Source organism: Phlebotomus papatasi, chromosome 3, assembly GCF_024763615.1.
Source record: "Phlebotomus papatasi isolate M1 chromosome 3, Ppap_2.1, whole genome shotgun sequence".
Taxonomy (NCBI): Eukaryota; Metazoa; Arthropoda; class Insecta; order Diptera; family Psychodidae; genus Phlebotomus; species Phlebotomus papatasi.
In genome coordinates, this window is record NC_077224.1 from 59,683,225 (window position 1) to 59,700,085 (window position 16,861).

The 16,861-nt window shown below is 30.7% G+C and overlaps 1 protein-coding gene across 2 annotated transcripts in view; it reads left to right on the forward strand.

The window, feature by feature from the left end:
* The first annotated feature begins 1,454 nt into the window (after nt 1-1,454).
* LOC129807035 (eukaryotic translation initiation factor 4 gamma) overlaps nt 1,455-16,861 on the forward strand; it is a 36,513-nt gene continuing 21,106 nt past the window's right edge. Inside the window, exon 1 of one of the 2 annotated variants that reach the window (XM_055855996.1) lies at nt 1,455-1,893. In XM_055855996.1, the coding sequence (XP_055711971.1) occupies nt 1,807-1,893 (87 nt within the window). In that variant the 5' untranslated portion in view covers nt 1,455-1,806. The remainder of the gene's footprint in view (nt 1,894-16,861) is intronic. The other variant, XM_055855997.1, reaches the window with a different exon arrangement.

Genomic DNA, 16,861 nt, shown 5'->3' on the forward strand with positions numbered 1-16,861 from the left:
AATTTGGTGCATTATAAAATTATATTTTAATAGCTAGTCCACTGCCTTAAATTTTCAGAAAAGAACTATGGGTGAAATCCATATGGAATAACATAGAGAAAAAATTGAATTGTCCGAAGCTTGGGTTGTCCGAAGGTAGCGCACTTTTCCCTTCCTTTCATAATCAGGAAGCTATAGCTTCACTCCTACTGAAATATTTAAGAATCTCGAAAAGAGAATATTCCAAAAATTCTCAGCTATGCCAAAATATATCTGACCGGTTGAAAAGAAACGCTGCAACTCAGATTTAGAAAATGATAACGATAAAAGATTATACAACAAGAAGCATGAAAAGAAATATTTCTGCCGTTTGTCATTGGATGCTGGTCACCATTGCTGAGACGCCGGTGGACGTGTGGTATGTGGAGTTACTGGAAAAACACATTTTGGCAAATAAAATATACTAACATAATCTGGTGTTATCTTTTTAAACAAATTGCCTTGTTTTCATCAAATTCAATTTAATGGCGAATTCTCCTAAAACTTGGTAGAAAAGACCGGGGTAGAATTTGCCACGTTTAGTATTATATAGTGGTATCTTATAATTTGCCTTCGAAGAAATATTAAAGAAATCACTCTTTATTTTAAATATATACTTCCTTTACTATTCATTGAAATATTTTTCAGCCTCATATAAACATTTTTTGTACAAATTATGCCCAATGCAAAATTTCATTTGGTAGCTAATTCTACTTCGGTCTCCCCTACTTCATTTTTGACCATGTTATATGCCCAATTGAAAGTATATATTTAGTATATAGTTAGTATATATTTTGAATCATAACAAAACTGCGATCGGTCCTGCATGTTCTTAGAATAGCAAAACCTTCAGACTTCAATTCATTTGTATTTTGAAATGTTCATAAGATAAATGCCCCTTACCTTTAAAAACCAAAGCCACAGGAATGGCTGTAATGACGAGGGATGATTGGAATTGACGGTGAGAGTGAATAAATTGATCATCAATTTGCCAATTTTTAATATTTATTTCATTAATTAAAATTCGTGTAGCTTCATAGAATTGCAAAATGTCATTTTTCCCCCGGAAGAGCTTTCACTGAGCTTTTTGGCGTCATTAATATTCAGGATATAGAATTTAAATGGAATAGAATACATTTTGTCCTTTTAGTTCCAGCAATATAAGCCACCCACATTTCACGAAATGTACATAAAACCTCCGAATGGTACATAGTTCCTCCTCCTTTGCATGCTAACTCTCAATTTTCTCTCACATGGGCCATTGTCCAAAGAAGCAGATGAATTCACCGCTGTGCAAATCTCGCGTCTTATACTAACACATCAGTGCAATCAACATTATTTCTCTGCGAGAGTATGCTTTTGCCGTTGCGAGTCTCTTGTGATACGTTAGTAAAAAGAGAAAGACTTTTTAACACAAAATCTTCCAACCATCCATTCAGTTCAGGTGGGAACGTTGCTTGGAAAGGAGCAGAAGTCTGTGGGAGATATTTTTTTGTTATAACCTTTTTCACTGATTGTGGGTACTGTCTGGTCCAAACTTGGAATAGTTATTGTTGATCTTGTCACGTAAGCACGAAAAAAAAATATTAGCACCAAAAGGGAATAAGTGATCACTGTGGATTAGTATTTAAAACTGTTTTGGGAGTGCAACTATTACAGGGAATTAGGATTTGGCTTTGGATGCAATTATTGAGTGGCCAAATCTGCGTTCTGTTGTGAAAGTTTCGTGTGAGAGAAAAGTCTCATCAGTGGTACAAAGTGTGAGTGGATTTTAGGTAGCGAAAAGACATGACTTTAGTAAGAAGGATTATTGTCCTGAACATCTGTTTGACACTGTGTTCTATTGTCCAGGCTGTTGAACCCTCCCAGCGGAATGTGAGTAGCTTTCCTCTGAATTTCTTTTTAATTGTAAAAATTTTAATTGGTATTTCATGTAGAAGAAGCTGAAATTATTGGATATTTTCACCCACACGATCATCCAAAACTAATCGATGATGACCCCCAAAGGTCACCCCAAATCGTGCCCTTTTGGTCATCATGAGAATTCTCATTCAATTTTATATGAAACTCTCCCCTCATCTTGACCTACTCAAAGGTATTTATTGTCTGCTGCGATGCTAGTGATCGCCACTTGTTTTCATCCGATTAACATAATTGCATTATGCGGATGGAAGTTTGATATATGCAAGGTATCTGTGAGAGACCATATATCTTCGCCAAAAAGAAAACATATTTTACAGCGACTCATTCCTTTGGGGCTTTCTTAAACTGTATTCATTCTACAGACTTAAAGAATTGGCCTCGAATTTGTTCGATTTTGAAATTCGAAACTCGACATGCGTATAGCCTTAGTTTGATTCTTCAAAAATATCTTGGCTAAAAGGTAAATAACTTTCTATTTGCGAAAAATGTCGTTTTTATTCGAAGAATTCAAACATAATTTTGGATATTCATACTTAAACTCGCATAAGGTTAAAAATTTATGAAATAGCACACAAAGAAGCTATCAAAGAAGTTACTCAGCGATTATGAGGGGATTTAGTAATAGTCCTATGATGTTCCTATATGATCTTTCTCGCAACAAAAAGAAGATTTATTCATTTTGATACTTGTGATTCGAAATTCGAACAGGAAATGAGTATTGTAAATATCTATTATTTAGCTTTAGAAACAGATCTTCACATTCAATTCAATTCAATTTGAAGTTTATTTCATGTCTAAAGATACAATGCTGTTCCTATTTAAGGCTATACAACACATTTCATGAGGAAACTCCGGCTGCGACCACTCGGACTATGCCATTTAGGTTTAAGCTTTCTTTAATTTAGATTTTGAATTCCACAGCAATGTCAAAAAGCTGTCTAATTTTGCAATCTAAAGTTACAGATTTGACGATCGTTTTCGAATATCGAAACTTTCCATTTTAGATTCTAAACATTTAAAAAGTTCTAATCTATGCTATATTTTTTTTTAATTCTAAACAAACCAAACCAATTTTAAATCAAAAAAATGCATTTTATTGTCTTATGTTTCTGATTTCTTTCTGATCTTAAATTTCGAATTTCGAACTATTTAAAGAATTCAAGAAACTAACCTAGTGTTTCGAAAATGTATAATATGATCTCAAAGTGTCAAATTCAAATTCTAAACACTTTGAAATATTTGCCCAGAGTTGTCTTATTTTACAGATTTTGGAATTCAGTAGGCAGTCACTGTTCGAATTAGAAATAAGAAACGATCCAATTCAAATTTTGAAAAATTCGAAAATAAATCGGCCGGACCACACTCAGAATCTTTCCTAATATTTACATTTGAAATTCGGAACCATCGAACTCGAATTTCTAAATATTTTGAAAAATTCAAAATTCGGTTTATACTTTGATTTTGGAATTTGGAAAAAAATCTATAAATCAATACTTGTTCTTTCTGATGTTAGAATTTAGAATCAATAGTCATCTGAGTCGAATTTTATGTTTTTTCTCTTCTTTTTTTGAAATATCTAGTTACGAGAACTTTTGAATTTTCCTTGATGTTACGGTTCATTCGCTTTATGAAAAAAAATACACTTGTAAATAACATTTTTGCATTAAGATTTTCTTATCTACACTACTGAGAGAAATTCGAAAAAGTTAAAATAACATTCCGGAAAAGTTTAGTTTACCCTGCAGTATTGATTCGAAATAGGTGTAAATATTATGCTTTTTAGGTGTATTATGGGTTAAAGTTACCCCTTTTCATGTTAATTTTAACCTTAAAAAGGTGTAAAATTAGCATTAAAAAATGTTGATATATTTCTACACCTAAAAAGTGTTAAAATTATGAGGAAAAAAAGTTAATCGCACTCCCATTTTTTCTCAGTGTACAATTGCTTGGTATTTGGTAAGTTCCTCTTTTTGTAAGGATTATGGTAGGTAATAAAAATTAGCGCCAAGCTCACACTAATTAGCATCACTTGCAACACTCGAGTTTATCTTATTCGACATTTCCCTTTTAAACATTTTCACGACAGTAAATAAAAAAACAATTGTTTCCCAAATGCTATGCAACATTACATAAAAGAAATTCTATGTAAAAATGTTTATGAACTTTTTTACAATGTGAATTCGGCATTAGGATTTGATCTTCGCGGGGCATTTTGAAATTTTATTCTATTTGAAAAAAAAAATTTATTTCAGAATGTGACCAGTTTGTTATCAAATTTAGAATTTGGAACTATTCAATAACAGTTTTAAAGTGTGTAAAAAACATATAAAAACGTCAGAATTGGTGAACTATCAAAATCGTCCCAATCGAATTCTAACTTCTGAAATAAAATTGTTAGTTAGACGTTGATTAGGATTTTTTGCAACCTCCAAGAATAATTTCTCCGAATTGGTTTTAAGTATCAGAAATTCGTTTCAAATTGGGACTGGAATTCCATTTTGATTTCATTTAATCCTTTAAGAACGAATATGACATCGGTGACCCAAAAACGAAAACAATTTTTTGAATATAGAAAGATATTTTATGCTCTGTAAATAGTCCGAAAAATTAGTTTTTATTTTTGGGAGACTGGGTGTTCCACTTGTCCTTAAATGGTTAAACTTGCAGAATGTTTCTATTTCATAAAGGGCCCAACTGTTAAGGTTTCTTGGATGTCATTCACAGCACTGAAAATTATTTAAAATTTGTAATAAAATCTCTACTTCTTATTATATTTTTCTATTTTTCCGCCTAATATTCAAGTATTAGTCAAGTCATCAGTAACTTTTAAGACTTTTATTCCTAATACATCCAACCAACTTTCACAAGAACAAAATATAAATAGTACACACTGATTAATAGAATCTTCAAAGTAACTTTCTTCTTCCAAGTAAATGGCCAAAGCTCGTGCACAAGTGCAATTTGAAGAAAGTGTGATCGTCAAAATTACATTAGAGGTGTATATAGCATCATGGGTGATAAATCTAGCTAAATTGATTTGTTAATAATTTTGGAGCTATAAATCCCAAGTAACTGTTATAGCCCAAAGTTTCGAAACTTTTAGGGATACTTAAGGATGGACCTTAAAGTAAGTACGAGAAAATGAAAACGATACAATGTAAAACTTTTATTAATCACAATAACCCAAATACTTGTGTTGAAAGCCCCTCAAATTTACACACACATCTTCGAGAAATATTTTCGCCGAGACTCTCAATGGAATCTCTTTTTTCTCTGCCTCATCACCTTCCGTATCTCGTTGGACTAAGTTTTGATGGTGATTTTGCATCATACACTATGTCAATTCGGCGGTATTCCTCAATTATCGCGTGTGAAAGAGAAACCTGCGATGGCAGTAAATTTCTTCTTACACCTCTTCACAATAAGACACCAATTAATTCTGGTTTGTGTAAAGAACATTGATTTATCAACCAGTAAGATAGGGGTTTTATCGGTTTTGTCAGTAAAAGATAAAATTTAAACGGTTGGAAGCTACCCCCGACCGATTGCTTTTTTTCTATGGAACTTTCGCTTGATAAACAGATTTTAGTCAAGGATAATGGTTAGGTGAAAGCTTTTAGGCTTCGTACACTTTCATATTTTTCGCATTTTCCTTTAATGAATCCGACCTATTTATTTTCCAGAAATATGTGACATAAGACTAGGTATTGAAATATATTGTCAGAGAACAAATTCACTAAAGGAATATGAGAAAAATATAAAGTGTTCGAAGCCATAGTCTGAGCGAATTCTGAAAGCCTTCTTTAAGTATTAATTAATTCATGCGTTAGAAGATTAAATAGTGGCATTGTACAACATAACAACATTTCTTGAAGTCTTTTCTAAAAACTCTCAAAATTTCTTGACTTTAAAAATGTTCATTTTCAGTATCACAATGGTGCTATTTCAAAGAAACATGCTGTTTTTAGTATTTACCCTACTGTTCCCAAGTGCTTCTGCATTATCGACTTTTCTTTATATTGGTTCCTATCAGGACTCCAATATTCATCGCATTCTAAAACTGCCAAATAGTCGTGATAGAAATCAACACAAAGAAAGGTCGATAATGCAGAATCATTTCAAAATAGTCATATTCTAAAGAAACATGATAATTTTTTATTCGAATGGAATAATATAAAAAGTTGTGAAGAATAAAACTGAACGACTAAAATTGTAGACAATTTAAACAGAGATATTTTTTATTTTGGAAAACATCGGAAAACTCAAAATTATTTATTTAAAAAAAACTAGATATTACTGAAATGATCGGATTTTAGATTTGTGATTCTTAAAGTGATCTTCTAATAAGTTCTGGAGATCTTTGTCAGACACCCACAGCGTGTTGTACAGGTATTCAGTGTGATATATGTAGTATTATTCTGTAAATTACGTTAAGTGTTGAATTAAACAGGTATTAAATTTCTAATAAAAACGTATGATATTTTATAACAATCGTACTGATAAATTAAAAAAAATATATATATTTCAAGTTAAATGATTTGCTGATAAATCAGATAAAACTGCTAAAAATGAGAATTCAATTCGTCGTAATAAGATTATATTGAAATTGTTATGAATCTCATTTAGTCCAAGGTTTTATTACTTATTCTCAAAAGTAATTAATTATAAGAAAAAAATGTTTTAATCCTATTGCTTTCTCTATTTGGTCAGAGCTTGGAAGCATTCAAAACACTTAAAGGCTTATTAAAATAGATAAGGCGATTGAGCAACAATATTTAGTGGAATTAATATTTAATTAATTTAGATTATACTTTATTCGGCAAAATAAGAAATTTGGTTAGTAAAATTTCAAATTTTTATTAAAGTGAAACGAAGGACTGTCTCCTGTAATTATTATATTTCTACTTAGTCTTTAATTTTTCAATCTTTTAGATTTTTAGAACTGAGTAAAATCAACTATTTATGAACCCAGAAAATAGAACACTAGATACTAATGACTTTCTAGCATAAATGACACCAAAGCCCGCAGTAATTTAACTTTATCTTGAACTTCTTTAGCTGAAGTTTTTTTTAGAATTTCTTTTATTTGAAAAACAGAACTATCTTCAGAATGTAGAAATATATTACGTTTTAAGAATATCCGATTTTTATTGATTAGGCAGGGAAATGAAGTTGTGGTATGGAAAAGTGTTAGAAATATGTCTCGAGCAACCAAATTAATTCATTAAATAAGAATATTTTTCCATTCTAGTTCTTCTTATTTCCGGGTAGGGGAAACTGGGGCACCACCAAACACGGGGTACCACCAAACACTGCGATTTTTTAATCGGATATTGGATATGAGATTATAAGACCGATAGGAATTTATAGGCACTATAGGGATGCTTGTCCACTGAAGGAATGGTCGATATAGTCCAAGTAGTTTAGAAATAAAAATTACTGTTTGGTGGTACCCCGTGTTTGGTGGTGCCCCAGTTTCCCCTAAATAATGTCGGAATACAAAAGCAACTCAAATCTAAAGAAACTGTTGAATTAAATAATAAAATTTCATGGTTCATCAACAAAAAGTTCTGATGTAAAAAATAAAATTTTACTATAGCATTGTACACATGTAATTATTCTCATAAAATTGTTAGTCTTATCGTATTGTGTGATAGACTAGAATTTTCAAGGCATCCAAGTTCTAACTAATTAGAAGATATAGAAGAACTAAAATATTTTATTTGATTAAAAACATGAAATTTTTAATCTTACCTACCGACCTACTAGCCGTTTCTTGGCTTATGGATTATGAAACGTCAAAATATGTTAAATTTACGTCAAGTAAGAATATCTGCGTACAATAGAATATCTTCCTTGATTTAAGGAACACAAGAATTTTGAAGAAACTATACTTCAGATGTATATAAAAATTACAAAATCAATTCAGTAATTTTGTTTTTAAATTTCAATTTTTCAGTTTCCAGAATTTTTCTTAATTTTAGTTCAATTATTACCATATTATTATCGTAATTTACGTATTCAAATATATTTCAATTTCAATTTAATTTTCAACTAATTTACAATAATTGCTTTTTAGCTTGAAAATAAAATTATCAAATACAAATTTTAATGGAAATCCATGTTTGAATAATATACAACTACCACCCTCTGAGCATTAGTATCGAACTTTCAGAGTAAAAGAATTCAAGATTACAATAAGTAAAAACATTTTAGGATTTCAGTCAGGACGATCATGATTAGTTAAATTGGCCTACACAGAAAAAAAATATTCCGTTAAATTGTTCATAAATATTTGTGAATTTCTGTTGGGGACTTACGAAATGCTCCTAATCCGTGTAACTCACAAAAAAAGTTCGTAAAGTTTGTACTTTTTCGCAAACATTGTTCGAAACATGATCATTTGACGGGCAAGGTTTATTCTTGTACAAACATTTGTTCATACATTTTTGTTTGTCTGATAAAAATTTATGAACAAATGACAAAATTTTACGAACAATTTCTTTAGTGTTTAAGAACATTTAAGAAAACTGTTTGTAAAAAAATACAAAAAATACTCGTTAAGTGATTATGTTACGAACATTGTTTGTGAAAAAGTACAAACTTCTACGAATTTTTGTGCAGTTTATTAGAATTAACGAGCATTTACGAAATATTTTTCCTGTGTATGTGAAGTTCATTCTTGGGATTGTATACCGCTTTTAATAAGATGAACAAAAATAAAACATGATAACTGAAAAATTTAAATGTGATAATTATTTCATTTTATTAAGTAATAAGCATCATTTTTAATATAAATCAATTAAATCTTTCCTTCTGAAAAATTCAATGTAAATGTAAATTAATTTCCGTCCTGGAGGTTGGATACGACGCTAAGCCGGCGATGGCCGAAAGGGGGAGGATGTAATAAAAAAACAGAGATGACAATAAAAATTAATCAAATCAATCAATTAATTTTCGACCAAAACAAATGAAATCGTGTTATTTTCTATTTATTCTATTTATTATACCGTAATTTCGATAGATCACAATTTTACAGAAAGTTATCATTACATCTCTTATGTGAAGGGGAATTAAATTTTAGGCCACGCCTGCTTTACAAATTGTAATCTAAGATAAATATTTTTCCATTTCTAAATTTAGTAACACATTTAAAGTGAATCAATATGACTTATTTTCATCCCCTTTTTATTAAAAATCGCCAAAAATAAAAAAAATATGACAAAAGTTTGTCGTGAAAACCATTATACAATAAATTAAGTTTGGCAAGTTCAATGGAAATGAGGAATACCTAAGTACTTTATTTTTTTTAAATCCATAGCATTGAAATGAATATATTTATTAAAATTCCTTGAGATAAGCATAGTATTAAAAATTATTACTTTCTCTCTTCATAAATAATCTTAGTAGGGGCGTGGCCTAAATTAAAATTCTTGTAATACCTTGTCAAGTAGTCTTATAGGACGTGACTTTAATACTCTTCCATCAATCTTAGTTACATAAAAAGCAATGATATTCACTCACATTGCTGAGTTTTTTCAACTAAATTACCAGTTATTTTTTTTCACAACAGGATGTCTAAGTAGTTTAGAAAAGAATGCATATTCTTCACCTTCTTTCCCGTTTCGTGTGAATTCCAGATTGTGTTGCATTCTATTAGCCATAATTAATCCACATTACAAGAGTGCCATCGAAAGGTATTGAGCATTATTTCCGGTGCAATGGTTTCTTCTCCGTGTGCATTCAATTAAACGGCAAATCATATATTGTGCGTATAGCGCTACAAAGTGCTCATAACTTGTGTGAATTTCTATAAGATTAATAACGTGCTTAAGGTGTTTTCGGGAAAGCAGGAAAATCATTTCACTTGATTAATTTTGTGTTACTCAGTTATTCGTTTAATTGTATTGCTGCAGACTGCAACAAGATATTTATGAATTACTTCGGTACAGATAGTAAGGAAATTGCATTTCGTGGAATACAGCATCAATATTTTCATCTTTGGGGGGTCTCTTCTAATCAGTTTGTTAAAAAAAAAAACTATTAATATGAAGTCGGATGTGTTTTTTTTTAGCAACTATGTCATCTTATGAGATACTAATAATAATGTGCGAGAGAGAAATTCCAAAAAATGCTTGAGAGCCAAATCCTCCAAAATCATCTTCAATTTCATCCCAAAATGTTTGCTCACGTTAAAGAAAGATCTTCACTTTCTTTTCGCCAACACGGAGATCAACTTTAAATATTTTTCAATACAGCCATACATACATATACATTGTATTCTTGCATGTAATACGAATTTATGATTCGACGAAGATCAAGTTTGGCGTTGAGAGGCTGAGAAAAAGACATTATTTCACACGATGGCGGATGGTATGAAGAAAATATCACAAGAGAGAGAAGATAACATGGGGATTATTAGGAAAAAGTGAAAAATACATAGTAACAATACTAAATTGAGAGTGAAATTATTCAAACTTATAATATATTATTATGAGCATCAACTCATAACTTGTTGCAATTGCAGAAATATTTTAAGAATATAAATTACTTTTCGAGTAGTAGGGGAAGATTAGGAAAATAAAGGTCATGTGTCAATAGTGAAGGTCGATTTATGTGAGGGGTCTCTAAAAACTTCAAGCTGATATCCCTAATAGTTTAACCTGCAAACCCATGACAGATTGAGGTTTGCGAAATTTTGTCAAACCATTATAGTACAAGAAATTCAACAGTTTATTACTGAAAATCGAGCGATTTTGACATCGTTCTATAAAATTCTGATCCACAAGTTTCGTAAAAAAAAGATTCTATCTCCTCCAGGCCAAAAAAAAATTACAATACTGTGTAATATCATCTCAATCATTCATACGCAAGAGACACCTCAAGTACCAATGTTTTACGTCTTAAGACAAATGTCTATTGCGACACTATACTAAAGCATGTTGAAGAATTATTACTTAATCACAATGCTGGGCATCAAGCTGTACATCTTCTTATTGGGGGAGAAAGATGATGCAGAATGAAGCAATGGACCACAATTTGAAATACTCTTCGCATACCTATTGATGAGACAATATCCCATATATTGACTGAACGAGAGAGAAAGCAAAAAAAAGCAATGAGTATGCCTGCACAAAAATATAAAATATTGCTTTGGATGAAATCAAAAAAAAAAACTAAGATACTTTTCTTGCTCAACTTTTGAAAATTGCACGATGCGAAAAGTTAACTTATAAGGTGTAGAAGGTATGAATTCAAAATAGCGTGACTCAACGCTATTTAGAGCGAAGATGTGCAGAGCAAAGATCCCATTGATACCTCCACCAAAGCTAATTGAAGCGCAAGCTGAATTCTTTCTCTAAGCTCTATATTATTTTTGCAATTTGTTAAAAAAAGTGCGAATTGGTGATCAAGTGTAGATTACAGGTGGTAGATGAGGTCGCCTCATTTATATTTTGCTACAAATTATTATTAAAATCTTTTGTATTTAGATTCTCATGTAATTTTCTGTGTTACTTAAGTCCAATCATCACTTAGCAAAATAATCACTATTGATTTTTTTTCTATTAAAAATTTTTATTTTAAAATTCGACTTTACTTAAATTTAGCATTCAAAAATCTCTACATTAAAAAGATTAGGACAATTGACCCATATGTCCTAGACACACTTACGACATAAGCCGAGAGATGACTCAGTGGAAAATAATGGAAAATGGAAATGAAGTTCAATCATTATGTCGAATATAATTACGCTAGGCCGTCTCTCGGCTAATCCTCAGTCAGGTCTGTCCAGGCCCTTATACGGGCTTGCCCATAAAGCTTAACTTCTCTAATTTCCTATTAATCGAAAATTTTTGGAAAATTTTGACTATTAAGGGAAAGCAATCTATTTGAATCGGAAGAACAAATCGAATTGGTTGCTATTTAGGATTTTGAGACCTTCGAAAACTAGGCTAAACCTCTAGTCTGAAGACGATCTTATGACCTAAATGGACTCAGACTGATCCTCGGGAATATTTAGCCTGTAAAATTTAGCAGTAACGGATTATAAATAAAGGAAATTTATGAAAAAAAGACCTCTAATCGATGATCCTAAGCACTGACATGAGTGGATAAATCCATACTGCCAAATTTTATAGACTATATTTTCAAGGATCTCCCTGAGTCAATTTGGGCCCTTACTTAGTGATACTTTCTGCTTATAACTTATACTGCTATTCCAATGAATAATGAACATTTTTATCAGCACATGACTGTTCTCAATTGGTTCTACATTATCGACATTTTTCTATATTGGTTTCAGTCTCAACTATTTTTCCAGCCTCGTAGTGTTCCACAATAACCAAACAGTCGTAACATGCACCAACACAAAGAAGAGTTGATCATGTAGAACGTATTGAGAACAGTCATGTGCTAAAAACCGGAGGCAGCCAAAAAATCGAAAATGTTTAAAAGCCCGAAGGCGATGATATTATATAGATGATAATTTGTAGAATAATTTCCCAAAAACAGAAAAATTCCTTTTTGCCTCCAGCAAATGTGGGTGCAATCGGGGGAGTGGCTATGACACTTTCAGGAATTAGGGATTTTGGCTTTCAGGATTTTGATCAGGACCCGCTAAAAACATGTCCAGGAAAAAGAACATCCTCTTTTTGATTTTTCATTGTAATAGCACGATTATTCCATTTTATTAAATACTCTATGACCTTCAAATACCCTATTTTAGATTCACTTCGGGCTTTAATACATTCTACAAAATATGCATATTTCTCAAACATTTTTTCTTCGATTGGGACAACAGAAAATGTTATTTTGATCACTTAACTTTTTATGGACGAGTAGATCATCCATCTGTAAAAAAAAAATTTTTACTCATACTTGTAAAAGCAAAAGAAAAACAAATGACCAGTAAAAAAATAAATTTTGTCACTAAAACCTAATTATTCTTTTTTATTTCTCATGTTGTTTTGTTGTTTTATGGACCTTACCATGATATAATTTAGCTTCAAAAACAATTGTGAAACTAAATTGCATTACAATAAGCTCAATTCCATTTAAAAATAGAAATAAAAACCCATGTTTTAAAGGTGCCCAATTTCAAAAATGGTTCAATTACCCCTACCTTTAGAAGTATAAGAAAAAAAAATTTTATGAATGATACACTCCTCCTCGAAGAGTAATTAAAAAGTAATTAAAAAGAGTTGTGATAATTTCGACAGGCAAAAAAAATACTATAAAATCAATTTATGCAAGTTTTTGCAATATGTAAATTATGAAAATTACACTTACGCAATAATTATCTTATAGTAGTATTATTGAAAAACAAATCCATTTCCTAAAGATTTTGGATAAATTAAAACTCGGAAAAAATCCTACTGATTATCTTGGTTGAATAACATTTTTTATATTTTAGGAAATTGTTTTCTGTTGACAAAATATTACTTGCTTTTCACATTAAATATTTCTCTATTAGAAATATGTTATGGTAATAATCTTAACAACTTGACGATTATATAATATTTGCATGTATTTTTAATTTAAAATTTTTGTTTTTCAAAAATAAAGTAAAACTATTTTTTTGTCTTAGAAAAGTTGTATAATTCTTAAATCATTAATTCATAATCCATATACACTAAGATTTTTTAATGATTTTTGTATGAGATTAAATAAATAATGTATTTAGTTACTTAAAATCCATTCATTCTAGTTTTGAAATTTTTGTACAATGAAAACTGTAATACGTAATTACTAACTCTTTTTTGTATTCTAAATTATTTTTCCCATACATTATTTATCTAATCTTCTCACAAGTTTTTCTACCATTATGAAAATAAAGGATAAAAGGAAGTGAAACGAGTAATCAGAAAAATATAGAAAAACTTCTTGTATTGGAGGCAATTTTAGTAGGAAATGGAATTCTAAGTTCTTCAAAACCCCAAGTCTCTAATTCTAACCGTCTGGCCTCAGGTTCAGGATTGATGCCAGCTAGACTGATTGTGTAGATCAGATAGAGAGATGTAAGGGAAAGCTTTTAGAGTCGCACACACTCCGGCTTCAAACACTATATTTTTCTCATCTTCCTTTAATGAATCTTATCTATTTTTTTAGGAAAGGCGTAACTTTAGATTCAATAAAAAAATATAGAAAAATATCAAGTGCTTGAAACCAGAATATGTGGGAGGCCTGAAAGCTTTCCCGTATAAGCAGCGCCACATAATTTTTCAAAAATCACCTGGACCAAAAAATAACGTTTTGAAAATAACGAGGAGGTAACTTTCCGGCACTTGTTCACATTGTGTGACACATCTTTTGAATTTATTATTATTTCTTTATTGGTAAGGAAAGGAAATCAAAGATAAAGAATAAAAGAGCAAAAAGTGTATCCGATTTAGAACTTAAGTTAGCCTTCTCCCCAAAAAAATGATATGGGAAAGTTTTCAGGGTTCGCACATACTCTGACTTCGAACACTTCAAATTTTTGCAAAGTTCTTTTAATGAATTTGACCTAATTTCCTCAGGAAATCTGTGACTTAAGACTACAATTAACCCTTTAAGGACAATTGGAACACCGGTGTCCCATAGGGAAAATAATTTTTCACGACTTTCTAAAGTTATTTTTTTCTTATGTCTGTACATAATTGTAAAGTAGAAGGTTGAAAGAATGTAGGATATTTTTTGCAAGTTTCCAGATATTTACTATATAATAAATATTTAAGCTTAAAAAGGACGAATTTTTAAATTCTCAGTTTTAAAAATTATTTTAATTATTTTTTGGACTTCGAATTTTTTTAAACAAAATCGTTTTAGTAGGAAAAACTACAATACTCAAACATAATATTTTTCATTAGAGTGAAAATTATCAGTCATTGGTATCGTCAAAAAAATTACTTAAATTTTTGTACTATTTTTGTCACTGTCGTTCATACAGACAAAAATACACCAAATCACACTTTGTTGGATTTTCTAAGGTTAGATGTAAGACCTTTAACTGATTTTGTTTATCGGTTTGATTTTTATTGCTGATTTTCGATCAGCGAAAACTGTTCCGTTGTTAAAGGGTTAAGGAATATGGGAAAAATATGAAGTGTTCGAAGCCAGAGTGTGTGCGAAGCCCAAAAGCCTTCCCCGATATGTATTAACGACTCAACCAAAAGAATATTAAAAATTGCTCAAAAAATCCAATCTCGAAATCACTGTGCCAAATAATCTTTGGACGAAGAAAAATTCAGAAATTATCAAAGAGAAACTTCTTTCAATTAAAATTTGCATTATAATCTTGAGAAAAATATTATATGTTTCTTTGTGATTTCTTAGAAGTTCCAATCGATATTGATGTATGACTCAATGAAAGAAATTCTGTCTCTATGTTGACACAATTTTGCACGATCTATGGAAGGAAATCATGATCGTGATCTTTCACAGTGGGCTCATTTCCTTTCTTTCTCTATATATTGTTTCACTAGTGAATTTTCTTAGTTCTTTACACTCTCGAAGAAACAATGCTCGGCATTCAATACATATTGTACATTTTACTAAAAATTTACGGTGCATTGCAATTTTATAATTAAAATCAAATAGAAATACGATTCTTCCGCAAATGCAGTTGACGGGAAATTAGGATTATTACGACAAAAAAAAACTTCATTTAATGATCATCAAAGACAAACTTTTTTTTGCACTTCTTTAGGCCGCAATCAGCTTTCCTAAATTACGTTTTCCACTTTCCACATCCATTTATTTATACACTACTCATCTTCAAAGAAAATGATTAGGTTAGATGTCATCCATGGGATTCGCACCTTCACTTTTAAATCAAACTTTCCACCTAAACATTTTATTTTTTACACTTCATGAGGAATGCCATAATTTTTACTACCGATATTTATCCTGGGTTAGATTTATGATGGCATCTTTTCAGTAGACCCAAGTTCACAGTTAAATGATCTTGCTATTTTTCTGGTAATAACTATGTTTATGACATTTATTTATACATCTTTATACTTAACGTGATTCAGTGAAAGGAGTATATTCCACTTTTTTTATGTATATCATATTTTTTTTGTCTTGGTTCACATTCTTTCATTTCAAAGAAAGAAAAAGTAATTTAGCTTGGTGTACTCTCAAATTCAAGTTCAGAGACTAGAGAAAGATCCGAGAGATTCGACGAAAAAAAATGCTGAAGTAATTTAATGCTGAAAATGTATTTGTAAATACTGATGACCTGGTGAGAAACTGATAGATCATCACCAAGCAAAGATGAAAGAGATGGAAAATCGCACCTAAAAATTTCTTCCAATAGTATTATGCACATTATGTATAATGTGGAAATCGGATTTGTATATAATATTAAATTTAAACTCTTGGCGGATAGAGACAACTTCCATATAACCATAATGTCACACTGACCCAGTGATTAGCTCTCTGCAGTAGTCGAAAGCTCTTGATCTTTTGAACAAATTTACAAATTATTCAAGATACATTATGCATATTGGCCTATTAAATGTCCAACTAATAATCTGACAAACAACGTATTGTACGATATTTTGTATCCACAATACCTTGATATTGATAATTATTTATAACAGCACAACTTTCTGCACTATGAGAGTTTGGAGCTGTTTCCAAAATGCTCAATTTTGTACCATTGAATTTTCTAGGACAGACTATGGGTATTTCAAGAAACTTATTCACAATAATTAATTAACAAATTAATGGGCATATCGGTACACTTCTCTCAATTGACAACCCTTTTTATAATAGCTTATGCCCTGAATTTATAAATAAAGGAACACATTCAGGCTTCGTACACACCCTAACTTCAAACACTTCAAATTCTTCCCATATTCCTTTAATAACTCTGACCAAGTCATAATATATTTTAATAACTAGTATTAAGCTACATATTTCCTGAAAGAATTAT